General features: G+C 36.2%; 1 protein-coding gene across 1 annotated transcript; it reads right to left on the minus strand.

The window, feature by feature from the left end:
- Window positions 1-250: 250 nt before the first annotated feature.
- LOC109013556 ((-)-germacrene D synthase-like) lies at window positions 251-2,565 on the minus strand. Its single transcript, XM_035687754.1, has 6 exons — window positions 2,346-2,565; window positions 1,753-2,125; window positions 1,382-1,623; window positions 1,184-1,320; window positions 768-1,016; window positions 251-657 (listed from the first exon to the last, which is right to left on the minus strand). Exons 1-6 carry the CDS (start codon window positions 2,563-2,565, stop codon window positions 367-369), a joined length of 1,512 nt encoding a protein of 503 aa, XP_035543647.1. The 3' UTR covers window positions 251-366.
- Window positions 2,566-22,402: the final 19,837 nt, after the last annotated feature.

Consider the following 22,402-nt stretch of genomic DNA (forward strand, 5'->3'; position numbering starts at 1 on the left):
CCTTCCCCGGTTTAGGTTTAAGCCCGAATCGAGCGGACCAATTTTAAGAATTAGATCAAACTAATAATAATATATTTGCAACTCAAATCCATCACTTGAGTTTGAACAGCGACTAAAACTGTCATGTCATCAGAATATATATAAGAAGAAAGAGACCAAGAAATTTTTCGTATTTTTTATGGTCTCCCGGCGCCGAGCTTGTTATATATTTAGATCACGCATGTGTCGAGCAATCTGCTAAGCATATTAATTTATTCTACAGCTAGGGCCGTTTTCTTTTTCTTTATTAACACGTTAACGTAATCCTATCAACTATTTCTTAATGTGATCGACAACCACCGATGCAGAGGTTGTCCATGCAGCTTATTATAAGGGCACAGGATCCACCATTAAAGACGCTACAAAATCTTTGAGCACACTTCCAACTGTGTAGCCATCTTCGTCCTTGTACACGACATCACTGACACGTGCAAGGTTGAGAACTCGGATGAGAATTGGCATGGGGACTTCGGTTGGGTAGAGGCACTCTTTGTTTATATCCTTCCATGCATCTGTCACTTGTTTTTTCAATTCATGGACTGCTTCTTCTTCTGTAACACCGTGCTGTGTCATGTAGCATTCAACAGCCGAAGCAACGTGCCCTCTCTTTTGCTCAAACTGCAAGCATTATTGTTGAAGAATCGTCTATATATGTTAGTATAATTAATTAATAGGACGATTTTATAAATTATTATTATAAAGAACAAAAAGAAGAGAAATAATTAAACCGTGTGTGACACGGTGTCATCCATGAGTCTGCCAACCACTGCTGAAGCTGTGACCATTTTAGGGTCACTGAACAACCATTCGAAGGAATCCTTTGTGACAAGTTCTCCCATTCCGACTAAGGATGTGGTTGCTAACATTGCGAAGTTGGAGGATGCAAGAGCAACGGGCATATATTCGTCCATTGTTGGTATGTATTTCTGGTGGAACCATTTGGCTTCTTGGTGGTATGCTCTAACTTGTTTCTTCATCTGAGACAACGTACGTACGTAGATAGCAATTCACAATCAGAACAAATACTAAGGTTTTTGAGACATATAATATAGTCAAACATAATATTTCCTGTTATATATATATATATATATGTTTGTTTGTTTTTTTGCTTAATTTCTCTGAATATAAAACCTATGATGCTTACTGCTTCAATTGCATACTGGACACGATACGATTTTTCTTCACCTAGGTTTTGCTCCATTTCAGTGTAAACGTCAAGGAGTGCCTGGTAACTTATTTTCATGTATTCCGGGAGTTTATCTGCGGCACTCATATCCCAACTGTAAAATCAGTAGTTTCTCCAGTTAATCAGAAAAAAATAAAGAATAAATGCAAATATGATCAGGATGTGTCTTTAATCTCAACCTCTCGATTGCTTCAGTAAAGAGGTCAAGTTCTTCAATTGTACCATACACATCATAGATATCATAAAAAACAGAGGACATGGAGATCACTTTGGTTAGTATCCTCCTAGCAAAGCAATATTGGGGCTCAAAGTACACTCCTAATACCCAAAAATAGCACTCAACCACCCTGTCTCTGATAAAGGGTAGCTTCCTTGGAAAGTCCAAGTCTTTCCACCAGCTGTAAAACATAATTTAAAAGAATCATTCTATCAATTACGTACCTACAATTATCATATCATCATGTACAAGCTGCTAGCTTACTCAGTACTTGCAAGTACTCTTGAGATATTGGAGCTTAATAACTGACCTGGCAATTTCAGAAAGTTCTTTCTGGTGCACTTTCTGCAATAGGTTGAAATCCAACTTTGCAAACTTAAGAAGAACTTGATCGTGTGAAGCGTCTTCTTGGTATACAGAAAAGTAATGCCTTGCCTCTAGCCTTTGTAGTCCTTTCCGAATAGGCTGTTTCAAGGCATGGGTCACTTGTGCTGCTAGAGGTCCGCTTAATTGGGATGCTACAGACTCAAGATGTGTGGTAGTGAAGACAAGAGCCTCATCCAATATATCATCACCTTTTACCCTGAGATGTGTGGCTTCATACAAGCTTAAAATTCCTTTCACATCATTGCAAAGCCATCCCTTAAAATTCCCTTTGCTGTCCTTGAACTTTTTGAACATATCTGCCTCACAATATTCCAATGACATCAAATAAGTCATCCCATGGAAGGAGATTAATACATATGATATGTGTTAAAATAGTACAGTTAGGCACTTTTTAATCCCATAACCTTGAAACGGGTTCTGTCTTTTACTTTTAAAACCTTTAATTAGTTGAATATGTTTCCCTTGAAAAAGAATTCTGCAAACCTATAGAAAGGAATTGAAGCATGCATTTTTTACCGCACGAAACGTAATAGCCGTCTTGTCTAAGTAGTCGAAACAGCAGGGCAACAGTGTAGAGGTCATCTTTATATTCAGGGTCATCACTTTCATGAGTCTTCTGCAGTTGTTGCAGGATTGCTTGAATCTCATTATCAAAATGGTAAGACACGCTTAAGCGCTGAATAGCATCAACCAAGTTCAGTTTTTGTGAAGGCTTCTCAACCGTAGCCGTGAGCATCCACTACAACAGAATGTGTATTTTGTGACAGAGGAAACTGTCACAAAAAAATAGCAAACCGTCACTAAACATATTTGGTGACGGTTTGAAACCGTCACCATGACCGTCACGTAAAGTGCGTCACAGAAAACATTTGGTGACGGTTTACTGTTCAACCGTCACAAAAAATATTTTTAGTGACGGTTGGAAGTGTTCCGTTCGGTACAACGTTCGAACGTTCCTTTTTTGTGACGGTTATGAACTGTCACAGAAAATCACGTTCGGACGTACAATTAAACGTTCGGACGTTATACCCGACCCGATTGGCGTTCGAATGAGAGAAGTTGACGTTTGTTGTATATCGTTCGAACGTATCATATTTACGTTCGCATGTTAATGCGTCCGAACGTTAATTACAATAAACGTTCGAATATTTGTTCGAACGTAAACGTAAATGTTCAAACGTAGCGCGTTTAATGTTCAGACGTTATTTCGAATGTAAACGAAGGAGCGTCCGAATGCAAGTTCTTTGTTCGAACGTTAGTCGGTTTAACGTTCGAACGATTCAATTGTATTTACGTTCGAACGTTTGGTACAGTGTGAACCAACGTTCGAACGATTTTTATTTACATTCGAACGTACAGATCAGAAATACTAATTTCATAAAATTTAAAAACAAAATACCAATAGTATCATATTACATACCCAATTAAGAAGTAACAATGTCTTATAAAAGTACAAAATTAGATATTAAAACTAGTCAGAAATATTGATAAAATTTATTTCTTCTTTTTCCCTCGCCCACGGGGATTCTGTTGCAACGACATAACACGCTCCATTTGCACCATCATCTCTCGTTGCACTTGCTCTTGCACTTCACTGCGTATTCTTTCCTCCTGGTCTCTCTGTTGGTCCTGCAAACGCGTCTCTAAATGAGACTGTCGTTCTAAGAGAGACTCTAACTCTTGCTGTCTCGACCTCATATACTCATTCTCACGCCGTGCAGCTTCTAAATCTGCTGTAAGATTATTAATTTGTGAAGCCGATGAGGTTGAGGAGGATGAACATTTATGCTTGATAGATCGTCCCAAACCTCTTGCCATACTAGACTGCGGCCCGAGCACTTGGGTGAATATGTCTATGTCACTAGGAGAGGATTCCGCAGAAGTCGACTGCATCTCCAACATTTTGTTCTGCAATTTAAAAGGTAATGATCGTAAATAATTAGTAACGTATTAAAAGAAATAGAAATAAGAAATAAACTATTAAAATGTTCTATAAAAAATTTATTTAACAAAATTAACACTGCTTACATAATTATCTGCAGCGACAGGATCCATCCACTCACTATGCTCATTAGTGTGAGCAGCAGCATAGACATGAACGAGGGAAAAGTTTTCAGGATCATCACGTTTCTAACAAAGCGACAATATTAGCAATTTTAAAAAGATAATGTTAGTACTTATCAGAAAGAATATCAGGAAAATAAATAAATTCTATAATTTTTTAATTACCATTTTTTCAGCAAGACGGTGGAATGACCTTGAACCGGCACGATGGTGGACAGTCAGAACGGATCTATTCTGTGCATTTGTAGAACTCAAGTGCTACAAAATATATTAAAAATGTTAATTGTAATATGTATACATATAATGTATAAAACGAATATGAATGTAAATAATTTAAAGATATAAATGTAAAATACCTGATAATCTGGAGATGCGAAAAGATCACAACACTTTCTCCAATCATCTAACTTCATCTGCTGAAAAGGAGACTGCACAGCCTCTTCCAACGTCTCAAACTTCTTGAAGTGGTCATCACATCGTCCTTTGTGACGTCGGAATAGTGTAGCCATCAACTCATTCACGGTTCTCAAATCCTCGCTACGGCTAAAGTCGAGGTCGAATTCATCCTAACAAGGGAATCAGGTAAAAAATATAATAGATTAATCTAAGTGAAAAAAATGTACTGAAAAGTAAACTCACCAGCACACGACTTCGAATGTGCTCTTTAATCTCATTCGGAACATCTCGCCATGAGCGCACATAAAATGGAGCATAAGCTCGAACTACTGTGCCAATATAGGAGGAAAGCGCTGCTGCACTATCATCCACTCCTCCAGTGGAATTATCAGGAATTGTGACCTTCAGTTTACCGTGCCTTCTATTTTTTTCAAGAGAGATTCCACGTGTATAGCCACGACCGCGACGTGCAGATGCATCAACTACATGATAATAATAGATATACTATAATTATAATTATATAGTTATTGAGAAAAAATTATTAACTATATATATAATTATTCCTTACTGGTAGGTGTCGACTGGCTGTTGTTCTCTTCTGTGTTAGCTTGATCTTCAGGAACGGATTCCTCGAGTGGGGAGTCCTCAATGGATTCAGGACTTGGACTTGGCGGAGGCACATTTCTTCGTTGTCGTTTTGGCGGCATTCTTTAAAATAATTAATTATATCAAAGAAAATTAATTAGAAGAAATTATGAAAATTTAAGATATTTTATAGTCACCTATATAAATAAAATATTTAGTACTTTTACTCTTCAGATGAATTTTCCATAGTTGTTTCAGAATCTCCATCAATAACATCTTCATCATCATTATCCACCTCATGCCCGGATTCTGATTCGTATTCATCTTCTGACTCGTCTTCTTCATCTTCCTCCAAACTGACTTGAATTGAATGATCATTTAATACAGACGGGTCGAGATGTACGGGTGGGACATCATCTCTACACAAGGGGAGCAACTCGAGTGCACCGAGGTCAACAAACAAGTTAATACCCTCTCCATCTTCCTGGTATGCCTCAACAATCGGATTGTCATCTTCATCTCCACTATTCTCGTAATCTGCACTCGTTCCTGCTTCATATATATTTCGAGGAACAAATTTTTGTACAACTCGCCAAGTTATCTCCCCACTATCTTCATCAGCACTTTTCATTGGATCAATCAAGTAATAGACTTGGGTAGCTTGACAAGCCAATACGAATGGATCATCTTCGTACCATTTAGATGCAGTATTGACACTCGTAAAGTGATTATCCCTATGTATCGAAACCCGACCACCGCCTAGATCCCACCAATCACATTTGAAGACATATGTTACAGACCCACCCAGATATTTCAATCCGATAATATCACGTATGACACCATAATAGTCAATATCATCTGTTCCATGACTCCCCTCGACCAACACACCACAGTTTTGAGTCTTTCTATTACGTTCACGGTCCAAAGTATGGAATCTATAACCTCGAACCGTGCATGCAGTATATCGAAGTGCTCTATTTGAGGGACCACGGGCCAATGCATACAATTCAGAAGAAATTGATCCGGGATCACGAGCACGTTGTTCCAAAATCTAAAAATTGAAATAGTATATATTTATTATTTTATTATCCAGAGTTAAAAATTTCACAATATAACATATATATAATTTTAGTTCATACACGTTCTTCAAACCATCCGGGAAATTCTTCCTCGTGTCTTGCCTCTATATTTTCTACGCCTTCCGTTCTAAGTTTGTCCATGTGGTCACTGTTATAACATATTGCAAAAGAAGTATATTTTGAGCACAACAATTCTAATTAATTTAAAGAAAACTATAATTATTCAAATAAATTAAATGACATACCTAAGATAATCATCAATCTCTCGGCAGTTATTTAGTACATACCACTGAACCTTACCCAACTCTCCATCAATTAAATCGTAACCTGTTTGTGCACCCAAGGGTCGTACATTCTGGGAAAACACTGATAGCTCACGAGGAGGCGGAGTAGCAAGATCAGCATTTCGCTCTTGACGACTAAATCGTGTCTCAACACCACGAAGATATAGAGAGCAAAATGTTAACCATTCATCGTGTATATAAGCCTCTGCTATTGAACCCTCAGCTTTGGCTTTATTCCCAACAGTGCGCTTTAATCGACCCAAATATCTTTCAACTGGATACATCCAACGGAACTGCACCGGTCCACCCAGAAGTACCTCTCGCGGTAAATGTATTGCTAAATGGACCATGACATCAAAAAATGATGGTGGAAAGATCTGCTCGAATTTACATAGTATAGTAGCAATGTCTTCTTCCAATTTCGACAACACATCTCGATTTACTACCCGAGCGCACAAATCCTTGAAAAACATACATAGTTCAGATATGGCGACACGTACATTAGATGTCAGCTTCCCACGAATTCCCACAGGTAATAACTTCTGCAAAAATACGTGACAATCATGACTTTTCAATCCATTGATTTTCCAATCATCAGGACTCACGCATCTACCAATATTTGAAGCATAACCATCTGGCAACTTCACACCTTGCAACCATTTACAGAAATCAATCCTCTCCTCCCTCGTCATCGTAAAACATGCATGCGGCATGACCACCCTGTTGCCTTCCACCCGCAAATGCAGATTATGTTTAATTCCCATTCTCTCAAGATCTTTCCTCGTCTTGATCGTGTCTTTCGTCTTTTTGTTAATACTCATCAATGTACCCAGTATATTATCACAAATATTCTTCTCTATGTGCATTACATCCAAACTATGTCGCAACTTGCATGACGACCAATACGGCAAATCAAAAAAAATACTACGTTTTGTCCAATTCAATTCTGATACGGCTCGTTTTCTCTTGTTCTTTCCCCGACCTTTGCCAAAATTGTTCGCTCTAACATGTTGCAGTTGTTCCACTATCTCTTCTCCAGACAACTCTTTTGGTGCAATCCTATCCTCTACTCTCCCATCAAACTTGGCACATTCTCTTCTCCATGCATGATTTGCTGGTAAATAACGTCGATGACACATGAAACACAACTTCTGAGAAAATTTTAGCCACTCACTAGCAGTTTCTTTATTACACGTCGGACACGCTAACTTCCCTTTCGTACTCCAGCCGGAAAGATTCCCATACGCCGGAAAATCATTTATGGTCCACATTACCGCAGCATGCATCTGAAAAGATGTCGACTTAGATGCATCATAAGTTCTAACCCCTGTTTCCCATAACTCTTTCAGCTCTTCAATCAACGGCTGCATGAATACGTCAATATCATTCCCAGGTGATCTAGGGCCAGGGATGAGTAAAGTTAACAAAAAGTTTGGCACCTTCATGCACCTCCATGGTGGAAGATTGTACGGAATCAATACAATGGGCCAAGTGCTATAACTTGTACTCATATTCTCAAAAGGGTTGAATCCATCGGTTGTGAGTCCCAGGCGCACGTTCCGAGCTTCTAACCCGAACTCTGGATACTGATTATCGAAAGACTGCCACGCAAGTGAATCAGCCGGATGCCTCATATACCCGTCATTCTTAACTCTTTTCTCCTCGTGCCACCTCATATCATGAGCTGTTTTCTTACACATATATAGTCTTTGCAACCTAGGTTTCAAGGGAAAATACCGCAACACCTTAACCGGCACGTTTTTCTTACCTTTCCACCTCGACTCTCCACATACAGGACATGCTTGTTTCTCCTCGTTCTCCTTCCAGAACAATACACAATCATTCTTGCATGCATGTATGGACTTGTACTCAAATCCTAATCCTTTCTCAACTGTTTCGCTTCATAAAAGTTCTTAGGCAATGCAGACCCTTCGGGAAGCACCTCGTTAAATAAGTCCAATACCATGTTTATTGCTTTCGTCGACATCCCACACAATGATTTTATGTGAAGCAACCGCACAATAAACGACATTTTGGAATGTTTTGTACAACCTGGGTAAAGCTCGCGCTTTGCATCTTCCCACAGTGAAGGAAAATTTTCACAATCAGTCCCTGATCCACCACTTGAGGCATTGTCGTTAACCTCATCCATAAACATCCCAGCTCCAATGTCACCCAACATCTCCTCCATCTCATCATGCTCATAATCATCATCCATGTGCCGTAAATAATTGTGATGATCGACCAATACATCTGCTGACCCTTCATACGGCTCACCATGCAGTACCCATCGCGTATACCCCAGATCCATACCGTTCACAAATATATGACGCTCTACTTCATCCAATCCTATCGCACACAAATTTTTACACCCTCGACATGGACACTTAATGTAACCACGACTATCAGCAGAGGCCCGTGCAAAATCAATGAAAGTTCTTACTCCACATGCATAGGGTACGTAATCCTTTCCAAGTCTATCGTCCAGACGCATCCAATTTTTGTCCATTTCTAAAAACATCCAGATATTAATAACACGTATATTGAAAATTCACATGCATGTCTTGCCTCCAATTCTCATTACTTTTTTGATAAGGTAGTTGGTCCTATCCCATTCGAGATTATATTCTCCATATTACACAAATCTCGTCACTCTACTAATTTCCACGTTAGTAGAAATTCCGGCAGCACCTCCCCATAATTCTCCAAGTATACATGTTCAAATATCGGGATTGTGACCCTACGAACAGTATACCCGAAGAACAATAGAAGAAGATACCGAAACTTCATATTAAACGTGGAAAGTAGCGAGTAACAAAAATGTGTAATACAGATAATATAATCTCAAACTGTCCACACTGGACAATTCAGGAATCAGTGGACACATAAATGTACACTGATTCCCGAACGGGTCTAAGGGTATTTATGCAATGTCACACGCATCTAGCAAAAAATCATACTAACAATGTCTCCATGTTGTTTACATTAACAATGTCACCTTCAAGTAGTGTTATATTGTTAAATTAAAGAGAGATGGAAGATAATTATGTGACCCTAAGTTTCGTGCCTTGTACACAACGAGGGAGAATTATCTTGAAGAAATGTTTAAATTTTAGTCTAATTACTTAATCGTCACAAACTGTCCGACCTTGACAACTCTCAAGGCCGAAGAGACTATGACAGTCAAGCAATTAAATTGAAATTTCAACATTTCTTCAAGATAATATTTCCTCGTTGTGTACAAGATCATCATTCTTAAAGTATAATTTTAATTGATATACTTAATTTCAAAAGTTATACTATAATTTTAATTATTATAATTCTTAAAGAGTTACTTTTATACTTGTTATTACTTATATATTAATTATTATTATAAATATTTAATTATCATACTTAAATTTCGATGGTTATACAATAATTTTAATTATTATAATTCTTAAAGAGTTACTTTTATGCTTGTTATTACTTATATATTAATTATTATTATAAATATTTAATTATCATACTTAAATTTCAATGGTTATACAATAATTTTAATTATTATAATTCTTAAAGAGTTACTTTTATGCTTGTTATTACTTATATATTAATTATTATTATAAATATTTAATTATCATACTTAAATTTCAATGGTTATACAATAATTTTAATTATTATAATTCTTAAAGAGTTACTTTTATGCTTGTTATTACTTATATATTAATTATTATTATAAATATTTAATTATCATACTTAAATTTCAATGGTTATATAATAATTTTAATTATTATAATTCTTAAAGAGTTACTTTTATGCTTGTTATTACTTATATATTAATTATTATTATAAATATTTAATTATTATACTTAAATACTATTATCACAATATATCAAATCCATATCACAACATATAAAAGTGATAACTCACAATATATTCACAAAATAACATGCCACATGTATTAACATATTTCTAAACTTGAATAAGCAATAAACATGTATTAACAAAGCCTAATGACAATATATTTTTAATAATAAACACAATATTTCAAATTTATATCACAACATATTTAGAATAACTCACAAACTATTTACAAACTATACAAACAATAATCACAATATGATAAAAAGTAAGCATTAAATCACAACAACATATTGATAAAGTTTAGAAATATACCTAGCACTCACAATATCCTCTTACAAATCAAAATCTTCAAACTTCCCAAAACAAGCAATCCTTCAAAAAAATACAACACAAACTTATTAGAAATATTCTATAACAAAAACACATTCTATAAATATCATAAAATTTAAATAAAGACAAGAAATAAAAATATTATCTTACCAAAACTCAACTCTCTCTCACTCTCTAACTCAACTCTCTCACACTCTAACTCTCTCTCTCTCTCTCGTCGAAATCTCTCTCTCTCTCTCTCTCTCTTTCTCTTTCTGTTGCGCGCACGGGAGAAAAGAAATAATGGGCATCCTCCCGTGCGCGTACTGATTAAGTTCTAAAATTATTAGTTTAAACGTTCGAACGTTAACTTTAAACGTCCGAACGTTAATTCTAAAATTATTCCCGCCCAGAACGTTCGGACGTTTAAAATACACGTTCGAACGTACCCTTCTTATGATATAACATGAAATCTAGCGGGAAAGTTCCCGCACTTTCCTCATATATGTTCGAATGTATCACAATTTCTCGTTCGAACGTTTGTAGATTTATAGATAAACGTTCGAACATACTACTTAAACGTCCGAACGTACATTTCATGAAAGTGTTACCATATTTGAGCGGGAAATCTCCCGCACTAATTTGACTAACGTTCGAACGTTGACGGATTTGATGTTCGAACGTATAGTATAAACGTCCTTACGTCTAAATAATCACACAGATATTAAACATCGAGCGGGAAAATTCTCGCCTCTTAGTTTAACGTTCGAACGTTAACTTCAAACGTTCGAACGTAATATTCCTACTATACTTAACTTATAATATAATATATATACTACATTGTATAGTATTTTGTGCATAATATAATTTATATATTATGCACAAAATATGTGTTTTTCTAAATTACTTATATTTATACTAGTTAAATAATATATTTATACTATAATATTAAGACTAAATTTACTAATAATAGTTTAGTATATGACTATATGTAAATATCATACTACTAAAAATTTACAATATTACTACCATGTTGTTCTAAATTACTAATGTATAAATATAATAGCATGTAATACTAATGTATATATAATATACTATAAACACTAAGATGCATAATAACATCAACATGTAATATTGTAATACATATACTAATGGATAAACACTAATCTATAAATTTATAATAACATATAATACTAATGTATAATAACTAAAGTATTATTCATATCAATTTTATATAACAATATCTTGTATTAATTATATTTTTTGACCTAATAAATTCTCAACATATTCATTTTGATAAATATATTAGTAATTCTAATATACATTAGTATAATAATTAGATTTATGGCCTAATACTAATACTATTAGTAAACCACTTTAAGCCTATATATAAATTACTATATAAAGCACTATAGTATTAATTACTAATACTATATTACTATGTGATACTATTAACTATAGTGATATATTAGTATTAGACATTAGTATACTAATACTATCAGTGATATAGCTAGTGTAATATAATAATATTTATACTAATACTATTATATAGTTATACTAAATTAAAATCACTATAGCAAATATTAATATATAGTTATGCTAATCGCTATAACTAATATACTAATACTAATATAGACTACAGTTATAACTTATAGTATTATAACTTATACTAATATATTATATAGTTATACTAAATCACTATAACTAATACTAATATAGTTATACTAATCACTATAATAGTGATATAGTATTAATATCACTATTAGTATAATACTATAATATATAGTATTAATAATAACTAATACTAATATAATTATTAGTATAACTAATATTTATATATATTAATATATATATCAAGTATAAGAGATTAGAGATTTAATATATATATATATATCAAGTATATTAGTTTATTATTAATATTTCGGTGCTTTTTTTTTAATATTCATATATAATAATATATATCATATATTTTTTTTTATAAATTTTCATATATATATAATATATAAAATAGATTTATATTAGTTAGTATACTACTATACAATACGGCGTCGTTTCTATTGCAATAGGACTTTCTTTTTAATTTTTGAATGCATGTTATTATGTTACTTGTTTTATTTAGTTGTATTTCTTGTTATAATCAAAAGTTTAATTAATTCCCACAGGTAATGTTGAGAAAATTGAAATTTAAAAGCTCACAAATTTTTTTTAAAAAAAAAAGTGGGTCAAATATGAAGTTAAAAAAGATAAAAAAAAATAATAAAAAAATCCGACTCCGCTCCGACTCCGCTCCGACAAGTCGGAGTCGGAGTCGGAGCGGATTTTATATATTGCTAAACTTTATAAATATAAGAAGCACTCACAAAAAAACCAATAATCTAATTGTCAATAATATTATATAACATCCTAATATATAACTTAAACATTTATAATATAATATATTATATTGACAAACGTTCGAACGTAATAATAAGTACGTTCGAACGTTCTATGTATATAAGGCCAAAACCGAACGTCGAAACGCATTTCCCTGCCCGTATCCATCGTCTTCTCCGTTATTTGCCGCCACGCCGCCGTCACCGCCGCCGTCAACTCCGCCACAACCGTCACTAAAAGGTAGGCATTCATCTTTTATGCAAATAACATGTATTTTATTGAGATTTAGATTGACATTTGGATTGAGTTTGGTTTAAAACCGGATAAATATTACCGGATTTTCAACTTCATTTTCCGGCCACCACGACCAGTCATTGGCCGAATAGTCACCGTAGAAATGTTTCTTGAAGTGTATACTTCATTTACATGGTGACATTTCGGCATTTAGACCCTTGTAGAGAAATTTTCGAGATTTCAATAATGGCTGAGTCGACTCAGCCATTCTGCGTCGAAACGTTCGAACGTTTCACCAAGACATTCGAACGTACGACGTTTAAATTACCGAGCCGTTACGGCTTCCACGTTCGAACGTTAATCGTCTTACATTCGGACGTGAATATTATTAAACGACATACGTTCGAACGTTAATATTTACTTTCGCACGTAAATCACATACGGTCGGACGTTTAATTATAACATCCGAACGTAGTGATTTTCTACATTATTCATGCTTCGACGTTCGGACGTTCATATTTACGTTCACACGTAAAACAAATACGTTCGAACTTAAATTCGAACGTATTTGTTTACTGCTTATGTTCGAACGTACATCTGTACATTCGAACGTATTTGTTTTACGTTTGAACGTAAATTTATTTACATTATTTTACGTGCGAACGTATAAGTTAACGTCCGAACGTTTTTATCTTTAACGTTCGAACGTTAAAGATAAAACGTTCGAACGTTAATCCAGAGCATCTTAAAATTAATACAAAAAAATGCATTATTCTAAATAATTTTTTTTTCCTTTTCTATTTTCAGGATATGGCTCTTCCACTGCATACACGAAAACGAGGGAGGGAAGGAGCCACGTCGGACACTGCCCGTATCGGAGCTCGTACTGTTATGGTAGAGAGAGAGGTCTTAATTAATGAGTTCGACGAACTCTGTTGGCAGCAGACGAACCTAAGAGATGTTTTCCTCAGTAGAGGCTGGGGAAATATCTGCACATTGAGGGGGAAGGTATACCCCTCAATGGTTCAAGAATTCTATATGGGGATGTGTGACATGCCTCCGGATGCATCCTCTCACACCGTGACTGTACGCGGTGTTTCCATTGAGGTATCGGCAGATGTCATCGGCGAGCACATCGGGATTCATCGAGGTGTTCAGACATTTACACACTCAACACCCCGTGAGGATGTAGGCACTTCTGCATCATCTACTGGCCGGGGATGTGAGCCAGCATCAGCCGATGATGCAGGCCAGTCAGAGGCTGAGGATACTGGCGTCGAGGCTCGGGATGATGACCGAGACGAGGATTTCTACATCCTCACCGGGAGGGATCGCATGCAGATCGAGCGGAAGAACGCCTTCAACCAGAACCATCTGCTGCATTTCTTCCGCATGTTGCACCTTATTGTTGCAACAAATGTCGATCCTGTGGCTCATAAAACCACATTTAGTCGGCTTCGGGCACAATTTTTGATACGAGTGGCACGTGGAGATCCTATAGATTTGCCACTGCACATTTTTGAGAGGATCCGTTACGAGGCGAGCATCGTCTCCACGGATAATCTCCCATATGGTGTCCTCATCAGCCGACTATTACTTGCACGGGGAGTGCCGACCCAGCCAGAGGAGCGGGTCAAAGATCAGATGAGCCCCCTCGACATGACCACGCATCGACGTAGCATTGGACAGGCGAGGGGACGTCAGCCACCCCCTGTAGAGGATCTAGTTCCTCCGACGCAGCCTGAGCCAGGTCATGTCGGGAGTAGTAGTCAGCATACGCCGAGTACATCTGCAGGAGATGTGCGGCCTGCTTGGGTTGATGCGGTCATCTCACAGCTGACTGCGCATATTGATCATAAGATCGATCGATCGCTCGAGGCTATATCGGCGTCTGTTGCCGAACTCACCCATCGTGTAACTATCCTCAACGACAAGGTTGATACCTTGACTGAGGAAGTACGGAGTTCGACTTTTGCGGATAACGTTATCATCTGACTGTTGTTTACTACGTTCTATCAATTTTTGTATTTTATTTTTAATATTTGTAACGAAAAATATTATGGAATATTTTTATCGTTTTTTCATTTCAATTTTTAATCTTCTTTGATGTTATAGTTTTCAACTTTAATACTAAATCACTGCATTTCAAATATATATAAATCAATAATATATATTTATATATTACAAAGTGTGTATATATAAATATATACAATTCAATTTTTTAGACTTGTTCACAAATTATGCACAATAAAAATACATAATTTTTAAATTAAAGTCATTTAATTTAAATTTACAATGAACGTTCGAACGTTAGTAATTAACGTTCGCATGTTGGCGGAAAACATTTTACGTTCGAACGTAAAATTAATAACATTCGAACGGTTGCGCCAAAACATTTTACGTTCCAACGTAAACAGACATAACGTTCGAACGTATATGTGACGTTCGAACGCATATTTCCCATACGTTCGAATGTAAAAAAATCCCATTCTATCTTTAGTGACGGTTTCCAAAAACTGTCACAGAAAATGCCTTTTAGTGACGGTCTAGGGACTGTCACAATTTCCCAACCGTCACTAAAAAGCAATTGTGTTGTAGTGATATCGTACTAACATTTTCCTTCAATTCCTCAATTTGTTGCCTCATGATTTTCACATCAGACGTTTCCTGTACGAGCAAAAAGTATATATGCACTGTGACTCGTCCATGGAATGATATCATACTTTCAAGATTAAAATATTATGCCTTGAAAAGTAAGGGCTTAATTATAAGCTAACTAGCGTTAGTTACACCGAGAAATGTAAAAGTAGTGATTGATATACGAGAGTTCAAACACATGATGATGTCGTAATGTAAATACGATACATATCAATCTTTAATTACCAGGAATTCAGAAGCATATGAGAGGAAATGGTCACCCCAAATGCTGGGTTGAAAATTTGCTGAGCGACGGTTAATTTCTGGCATAACATGATTCTGAGCTGTTGGAGCAGCTACTGCTGAAACTTGAACAGACATTTTAGAAGTTAATTCTAGTGCTTTCTGTTCCAGGGGCTAGTATGAGATAAAACAGATTGCGGGTTCAGGTATTTATAGAAAGAGTAGTACTGTAAACGACGAATGGAATGACGCTACAGACCTGTATCACACGTTTTTCACGTTCTTTCTTTCCTTCCTTCTTTCTTGTGTTGTGTGTGTGGGCCCTGGGGTACGTACAGATGGGGAGCTACGCCTCTAATATAAAATTATAATTTTCCTAGATGGCATATATACGTACGTACAGATGAAATTAATAAGCGTAAATAAAAAATAATTGCACCGCTTCAGCTAGCTTTACTCATTACTGAGACTCGTTAAATTTATAAATTGACTAGTATGCGATAAAGTAGTTGAAAAGTTTAGTTTAATATATGTCGGATCATTCATAAAAGGTAATTTTTTTTAAATAAATTCATAAATTCATAAATTGATATAATTTATCTAATTTATCATATAATAAGAAGAAGTTTATAATTGACATAACACATTAAGTTACGGGAATTTATAATTTTTTTATAATAAAATATTTATTTATTTATTTTTATAAGATATTTTCAAAACCTTACATATCTCTTATTTATTTCACAGTCGGCTCAAAAGTGGCAACAACTAGACTGGACTTCCATCGAAGTTCCCGATGAGGTGCTCAAAGCGACAATAACCAAGCGTTCTAAGGATGATACCCGCATATGCGAAGGCGGGGCGGACAAGAGTAGGGTAGTGGGGGGCAGTGGCGGCTGCCCACCCCTAACCAGGGCTAACGTTAAAGGCCCTAATTCCCACCTCTTCAAAACTTTTAAAAATAAAGAAATAGAGAAAATCCTAAAGAATGTATATAAAAAAAACAAGATGTAAGATTTTTATAAAAAAATTACTTCTCACGAAAGAACAACACGGTATAAGATTAATTATATTATCAATTGATAATTGGAAGTGATATATTAATGTAAAAATGAACCTGAATATAAAAGAGTACTATTTATTAGTAATTTTACATTTTAAAAATAAAGAGAGGTTATGCACTTATAATTTTATTCTCATAGTATAATACTTAAATTTTAAATTAAAAGAACTCATTAATTATATATGTCTCAAAACGTGTTGAGTGGGCTAATATTTAATTAAGGAAATTTCATAGGTGAGTCCGTCCATGTAAACTAAATTGGGACGAAACTAACTAGGATTACATGTTTGGGGGAGCTGGATATATTTAGACTAAAATTATAAATAGTTGAGTTGAAATTTCTTAGGAATACCATTGGTAAATTGATAAAGAAATGAGTAAAAAAATAAAAAAGAAGAATAATTTCTGAATTTGCATTCTTATAAGAAAATTGTTAATTTTACTTCTAAAATTTATATGTCAATTCAAAAAAGCTGAATTATAGAAACGAGCTATATAAGAATTATAAAAAAACAGGTAGCTAGTTACAGGCTAGGTTAATGATAAACTAAGTTTTATCTTTTTCTTAATAAAATGTTTCTCTGGCCTAGATAATTACAAATTTCAAAAGGAAATGATATAATGTGAATATCATTAATTTCTAATATTTTTCAATTCATATACAATTGAAAAAAATGTAATTAATTTGCAAAAGTAGCAAGGTTAAACAGAAGGCGTACTGACTATATAATAATAATATATAATACAAGAAATAAGTACTTAATTTGCAGGAAGGTCATAAATCATTGATCCTCATGTTTTACAAGAGATAATAGAATCATATATATAATCTTATGAGTGGCTAAAGTGAAATGCCAAAAATATCATCCTATATAAATTAACCACAGCCACATGCAGGATGACGATATATACATCGCCTTCGCGTTCTAGTACTGTAAATTTGTAATTTTGACTAAGTATTGAATTTTTGGCAGTGTGCCTACATCCATAGAAGTGGTTGAATTTTTACTGAGTATCAAAATAGGATGTAGAAGCGGTTGAATTTTCACTAAATATCAAATTAGGATTACATCATATGTATTTATACTGAATTTTCACTCTCAACATCAGCTTACTTTATCTATATACGTGTTTCACTAAATATTAGCCACATACTACAACAATACATATATGCATGCATCATGTGATCATATATGTACGTGGGGGGACCGAAAGTGCCAATATAAGTCCCTGAGGATCAGGTATCTGGACAAAGTCCGTTACTCTCACCCGAGCGTTGAGTAGGCTTACGAGTGATGAGTGGAAATCTCCTTACATATGCAATGTTAATAGGCTTCTATATATCGACCGTTAGTACTTGATCCGCATGATGTTCAGGAGTAATTTTTTTTATCATCGTACGTGAAGCACTGGCCCCATCTCTTTACCATGCATCATGATCATGTAGTCCTTAAGGTTTTTATTTTTTTTCAACTAATTTCGACCCACCACTCCACGCCTTAAATATTAGAATTAACATTTAATAAAATGTCGAGTATTTAACAAATAAATAAATAAATAAATAATGAAAGTATTTATAATAATAAATAATACTTGATCAAATATCATGAATGATCTTTGATATTTACGAGGGATTGTAGATGATGGTAAAATGAGTAATTATACACACCTTAAATTATTTTCCAACTTCTTTTGCAACCAATTAATGTAATTATGCCACTTCATTAAAAATAGTTTTAATTTTACCTAATTACCATACATCCAATATTTCTAGTGTTATAAAAAAGATGGTAAAAAATGATATAAATTTATCATTTTACTAGTAGAATTTTTTTTTGACTATTTTGGCCGTATTCATGACTTTGAAACTTGCATATTGATGATCCTGAGCTAGCTACAATCATGACTTATTGGCCGCCGGATAAATCATATTTCTAAACATAATAAAAAACATACAAAAGATTTCCGGCCTGTTGACTGTTTCATTTTGATCTGTGGCGTGTTCAGGCCACCTTTTAGAATCACCTGACGATAATAGATGTTCGAATGCAAAAAACGAGCCTCCAGGATTGAATATTTATAATAAATAAATAGTTAGCGTTTTTAAAACATTATATATATTATGGGATTATATTTTAGATTCAGAGCTCATAGAAAATATATTGATAAGAAAGAGTTACGATCACGATGTTGATAATCTCTGTGGAGGGATAAAACATCAGATCTAAAGACTAGGCCAGCCCACCTGGTTAGGAGTCAGGGGACAGGAGCCATAAGGCGTCAGGAGATAGGGCGACTGTCAGGGATCAGGAGGTAGGGGATGTCAGAGGAAATGGAAAAGGGATAGTGCTACAGTTCTCGTTGGGTTCTGCTGGGGGCTTCCGTTGGGCTGCAGTTATTTACTACTTGCATGTATTCTTTTTTAAATTATTTTTTATATAGATTTTTTTAATATTTTTAAAATATAAAATAAATTTAAAACATCATTAAAAATATTTTTTAATCAAAAAGTAAAAAAAAATTATTAAAAAATACTTCATTAATTATAAAGTAAAATAAAAAATTATAAAAAATATTTTTTATTTTATTTTGTTATTAAGAAAGTATTGTTTAATAATATTATGATTTTTTTTTTTTTTTTATAAAGGATGATGCTAGAACTACGGTTGAGCTTTTGCTGGATCTAACATAGTGTTTTTTTATGTGTTTTTTTTAAGTTATTTTTTATATAGATGTTTTTAATACTTTTAAATATTTTTAAAAAATAAAATAAATTTGAAACATCATTAAAAAATACTTTCTTAATCATAAAGTAAAAAAAAATATTAAAAAATATTTTCTTAATCACGAAGTAAAATAAAAAATAGTAAAAAATATTTTAATATTTTACTTCGTGATTAAGAAAGTGTTTTTCAATAATTTAATAAATTTTTTATTTTTTTAAAATATTTAAAATTATTAAAAAAATCTATATAAAAAAAAAAATATAAAAAAATACAGGAGCCCCCAGCGGGGGCTCTAGCATTATTCATGGAAAAGAGGGGAGAGCTGACACAAGCAAATGGGTTCGGTCCTATCACTGTAGGCTGGATAAAAAGCCTTTAGTCAGATAACCAACCCACACTCTCTGTCGACTTCGTCTTCTTCGTCTTCTTCGTCTTCTTCTTCTTCCTCAGAAAGAAGTGCTCAAGTGAGATTTTCTTCTCCAACAAATGGATCTCAATTTTTCATTGTACAGTGAGATGAGAGGGACCTTGAGTGACTGTAAACAAATATATTATAGTGAAAATTTTCCTCTCGAAATCTCTGTGGACGTAGGCTTAGTGTCGAACTACGTAAATCTTTGTGTCTCATTCTCTTTATTTTCTCTACACTTATTTGTCATGGACGTACACACCGTCATCATACAGCCGCACCGGAACACTGCCAAGGGCGCCAAACAACACCGATCGAGACCCAATTGACTCAGTGGGTTGGAAATGACTCTTTCTCTCATTTCGATATGTTGTGCGATTTTTACAGCATCAACATTGACACCGTCTATAAGAAGTGATTTCCTCTCTTCGCAGGAGGTGAGAGAATGACGATTTTCCGGCATGCTAAATAATTACCCGACGAGCAAATGACATCCTCCCAGATTAGTATCCTTAGCTTTTTAAATTTTTACATTTATAAAAAATGTTACTATAGAAAATGGGCGAGTAAATCTTTTCTCGCCTAAGCGAGGAATCGAGCTCCTTACCACTACACTCTGTTCACTTTCATTAAACTATGCAAAAAGTGAGCGCACAGTAAAGACCAATCACATAAAAATCACACTGCCCGGACACTAGAAGGCAAACACTATGCATTTAAGTGCACGGTAACACACAAGCACTGCACCCCAAGTGCACAGTGCCATGCATGCACCGTGGTGCATGCACGACTGTTGTGAACTCGTAATGGGGCACATCGAGATGTGCCCAAAGCCTGCGGCTCCACGCTGCGAGCCCAACTGACTCGCCGGCGGTCACCACTCGAACTGCTTACGATTTCTGATCCCATAGCCACGGCCCCTGTCACAGGGGTCATGAACAGTGCACCCCATGCACACGAAGTCCAGGGCACAACCCAGTTGCGATGCGGAGGGAGAGGGCGCCGACGCCCACCATGTGGTTCGCTGGAGTGGTTTGTCTTTGCAGGTGCATCGCTGGCGACACCCCCCCGGGGAGGCAGCTCCGACAAAAGGACCACAAAATTGTGGTCTTGCACCGTCTGAAGGCCTCACAGCCTAGGCACGACGGGAACAACAGCGGCCACCAGGTGGTCCGCTGATCACCTCCACTTTCGCCTGAGGGGCTACCTCCTGCGGTGGCCACTTGCAAGCATCCTTGCGGGAGCACGATCCTATGCACTCAAGATGGTCTTGGACCCACGGTAAAAGGAAAACCGCATGGTGGATGGTCAACTGCCACAAGGGCCACTGGCATTACCTGCCACAACCATGATGGTCACCTCTCGACAGTCGCTCACTAGCACAAAGACCCATATGCTCGGAAGCCATGCACCAATTTGGGAACCACCAGCTCGGGAAGCATCTGCTCAGACACCACTCACAGACCAGACTCCCATCGCTAGGACACCACGCACACAGAACTTCCCTTTAATCATCAACCCAGCGAGGCTCTCGACCTCACGGACCAGGCCCCCACCGCTCGGGCACCACTCACCCACCGCTCGGACACCACTCATCCAACTCGGGAATAGAACCATCGATCCCCCCTCCATAGATTGGTGCCACCCCACAGCTTGGCAACCCTATGACTGAGCCCCTCCTCCATGACTTATTGCCACTCGACAGCTCCTCAACGGAATGGGACTCGGCAGCTCCTCCTCTGCCACTCGACCAACTCTGGACTCTTCTCCTCGGACACTTAACTCGGTAAGCACCACATGCACGGACTCCTCACAGCTCGGTAAGCACTACGTGCATGGACTCCTCGTAGCTTGGTAAGCACCACATGCATGGACTCCTTAGAGCTCAGTAAGCACTACGTGCATGGACTCCTTGCAGCTTGGTAAGCACCATGTGCATGGACTTCTCACAGCTCGAACTTGGCAAGACTCAGCTCGGACCAGTCACCTGCGGTGCTCGGGCAAGACTCGGACTATCCCTGCAGACTCTCCTAACAGGCTCACCCGGATTCTCCCAGCGGTCTCACTCGGACTCCTAGCGGGATGAACCTGATTCTCCTAGCGGGCTTTCCCAGCGGGCTCACCCGGACTCCTCCAATGGGCTCTTCCAGTGGATGTCCCAAGCAGGCTCACCCAGACTCCCCTAGTGGATTCCCCCAGTAGGCACACCCAAACTCAGCTAGTGGGTATGCACAGACTTTAATCAGTAGGCAGATCCGAACTATTTTAGTCAAGCCTTAACAGTGACACATCTCCAATCTTCGTTGCGCTCCGGCAGAATAATTCAGCACA

The sequence above is a fragment of the Juglans regia genome, chromosome 2, assembly GCF_001411555.2.
Source record: "Juglans regia cultivar Chandler chromosome 2, Walnut 2.0, whole genome shotgun sequence".
Lineage (NCBI taxonomy): Eukaryota > Viridiplantae > Streptophyta > Magnoliopsida > Fagales > Juglandaceae > Juglans > Juglans regia.

Coding starts and splice junctions, on each gene's coding strand:
- LOC109013556 (XM_035687754.1), bottom strand. CDS start 2,565: ATGCTCACGGCTACGGTTGAGAAGCCTTCACAAAAACTGAACTTGGTT. Junction 2,126..2,345: donor CGGCTATTACGTTTCGTGCG/GTAAAAAATGCA, acceptor ATTGTGAGGCAG/ATATGTTCAAAAAGTTCAAG. Junction 1,321..1,381: donor GAGATTAAAGACACATCCTG/ATCATATTTGCA, acceptor ACTGATTTTACA/GTTGGGATATGAGTGCCGCA.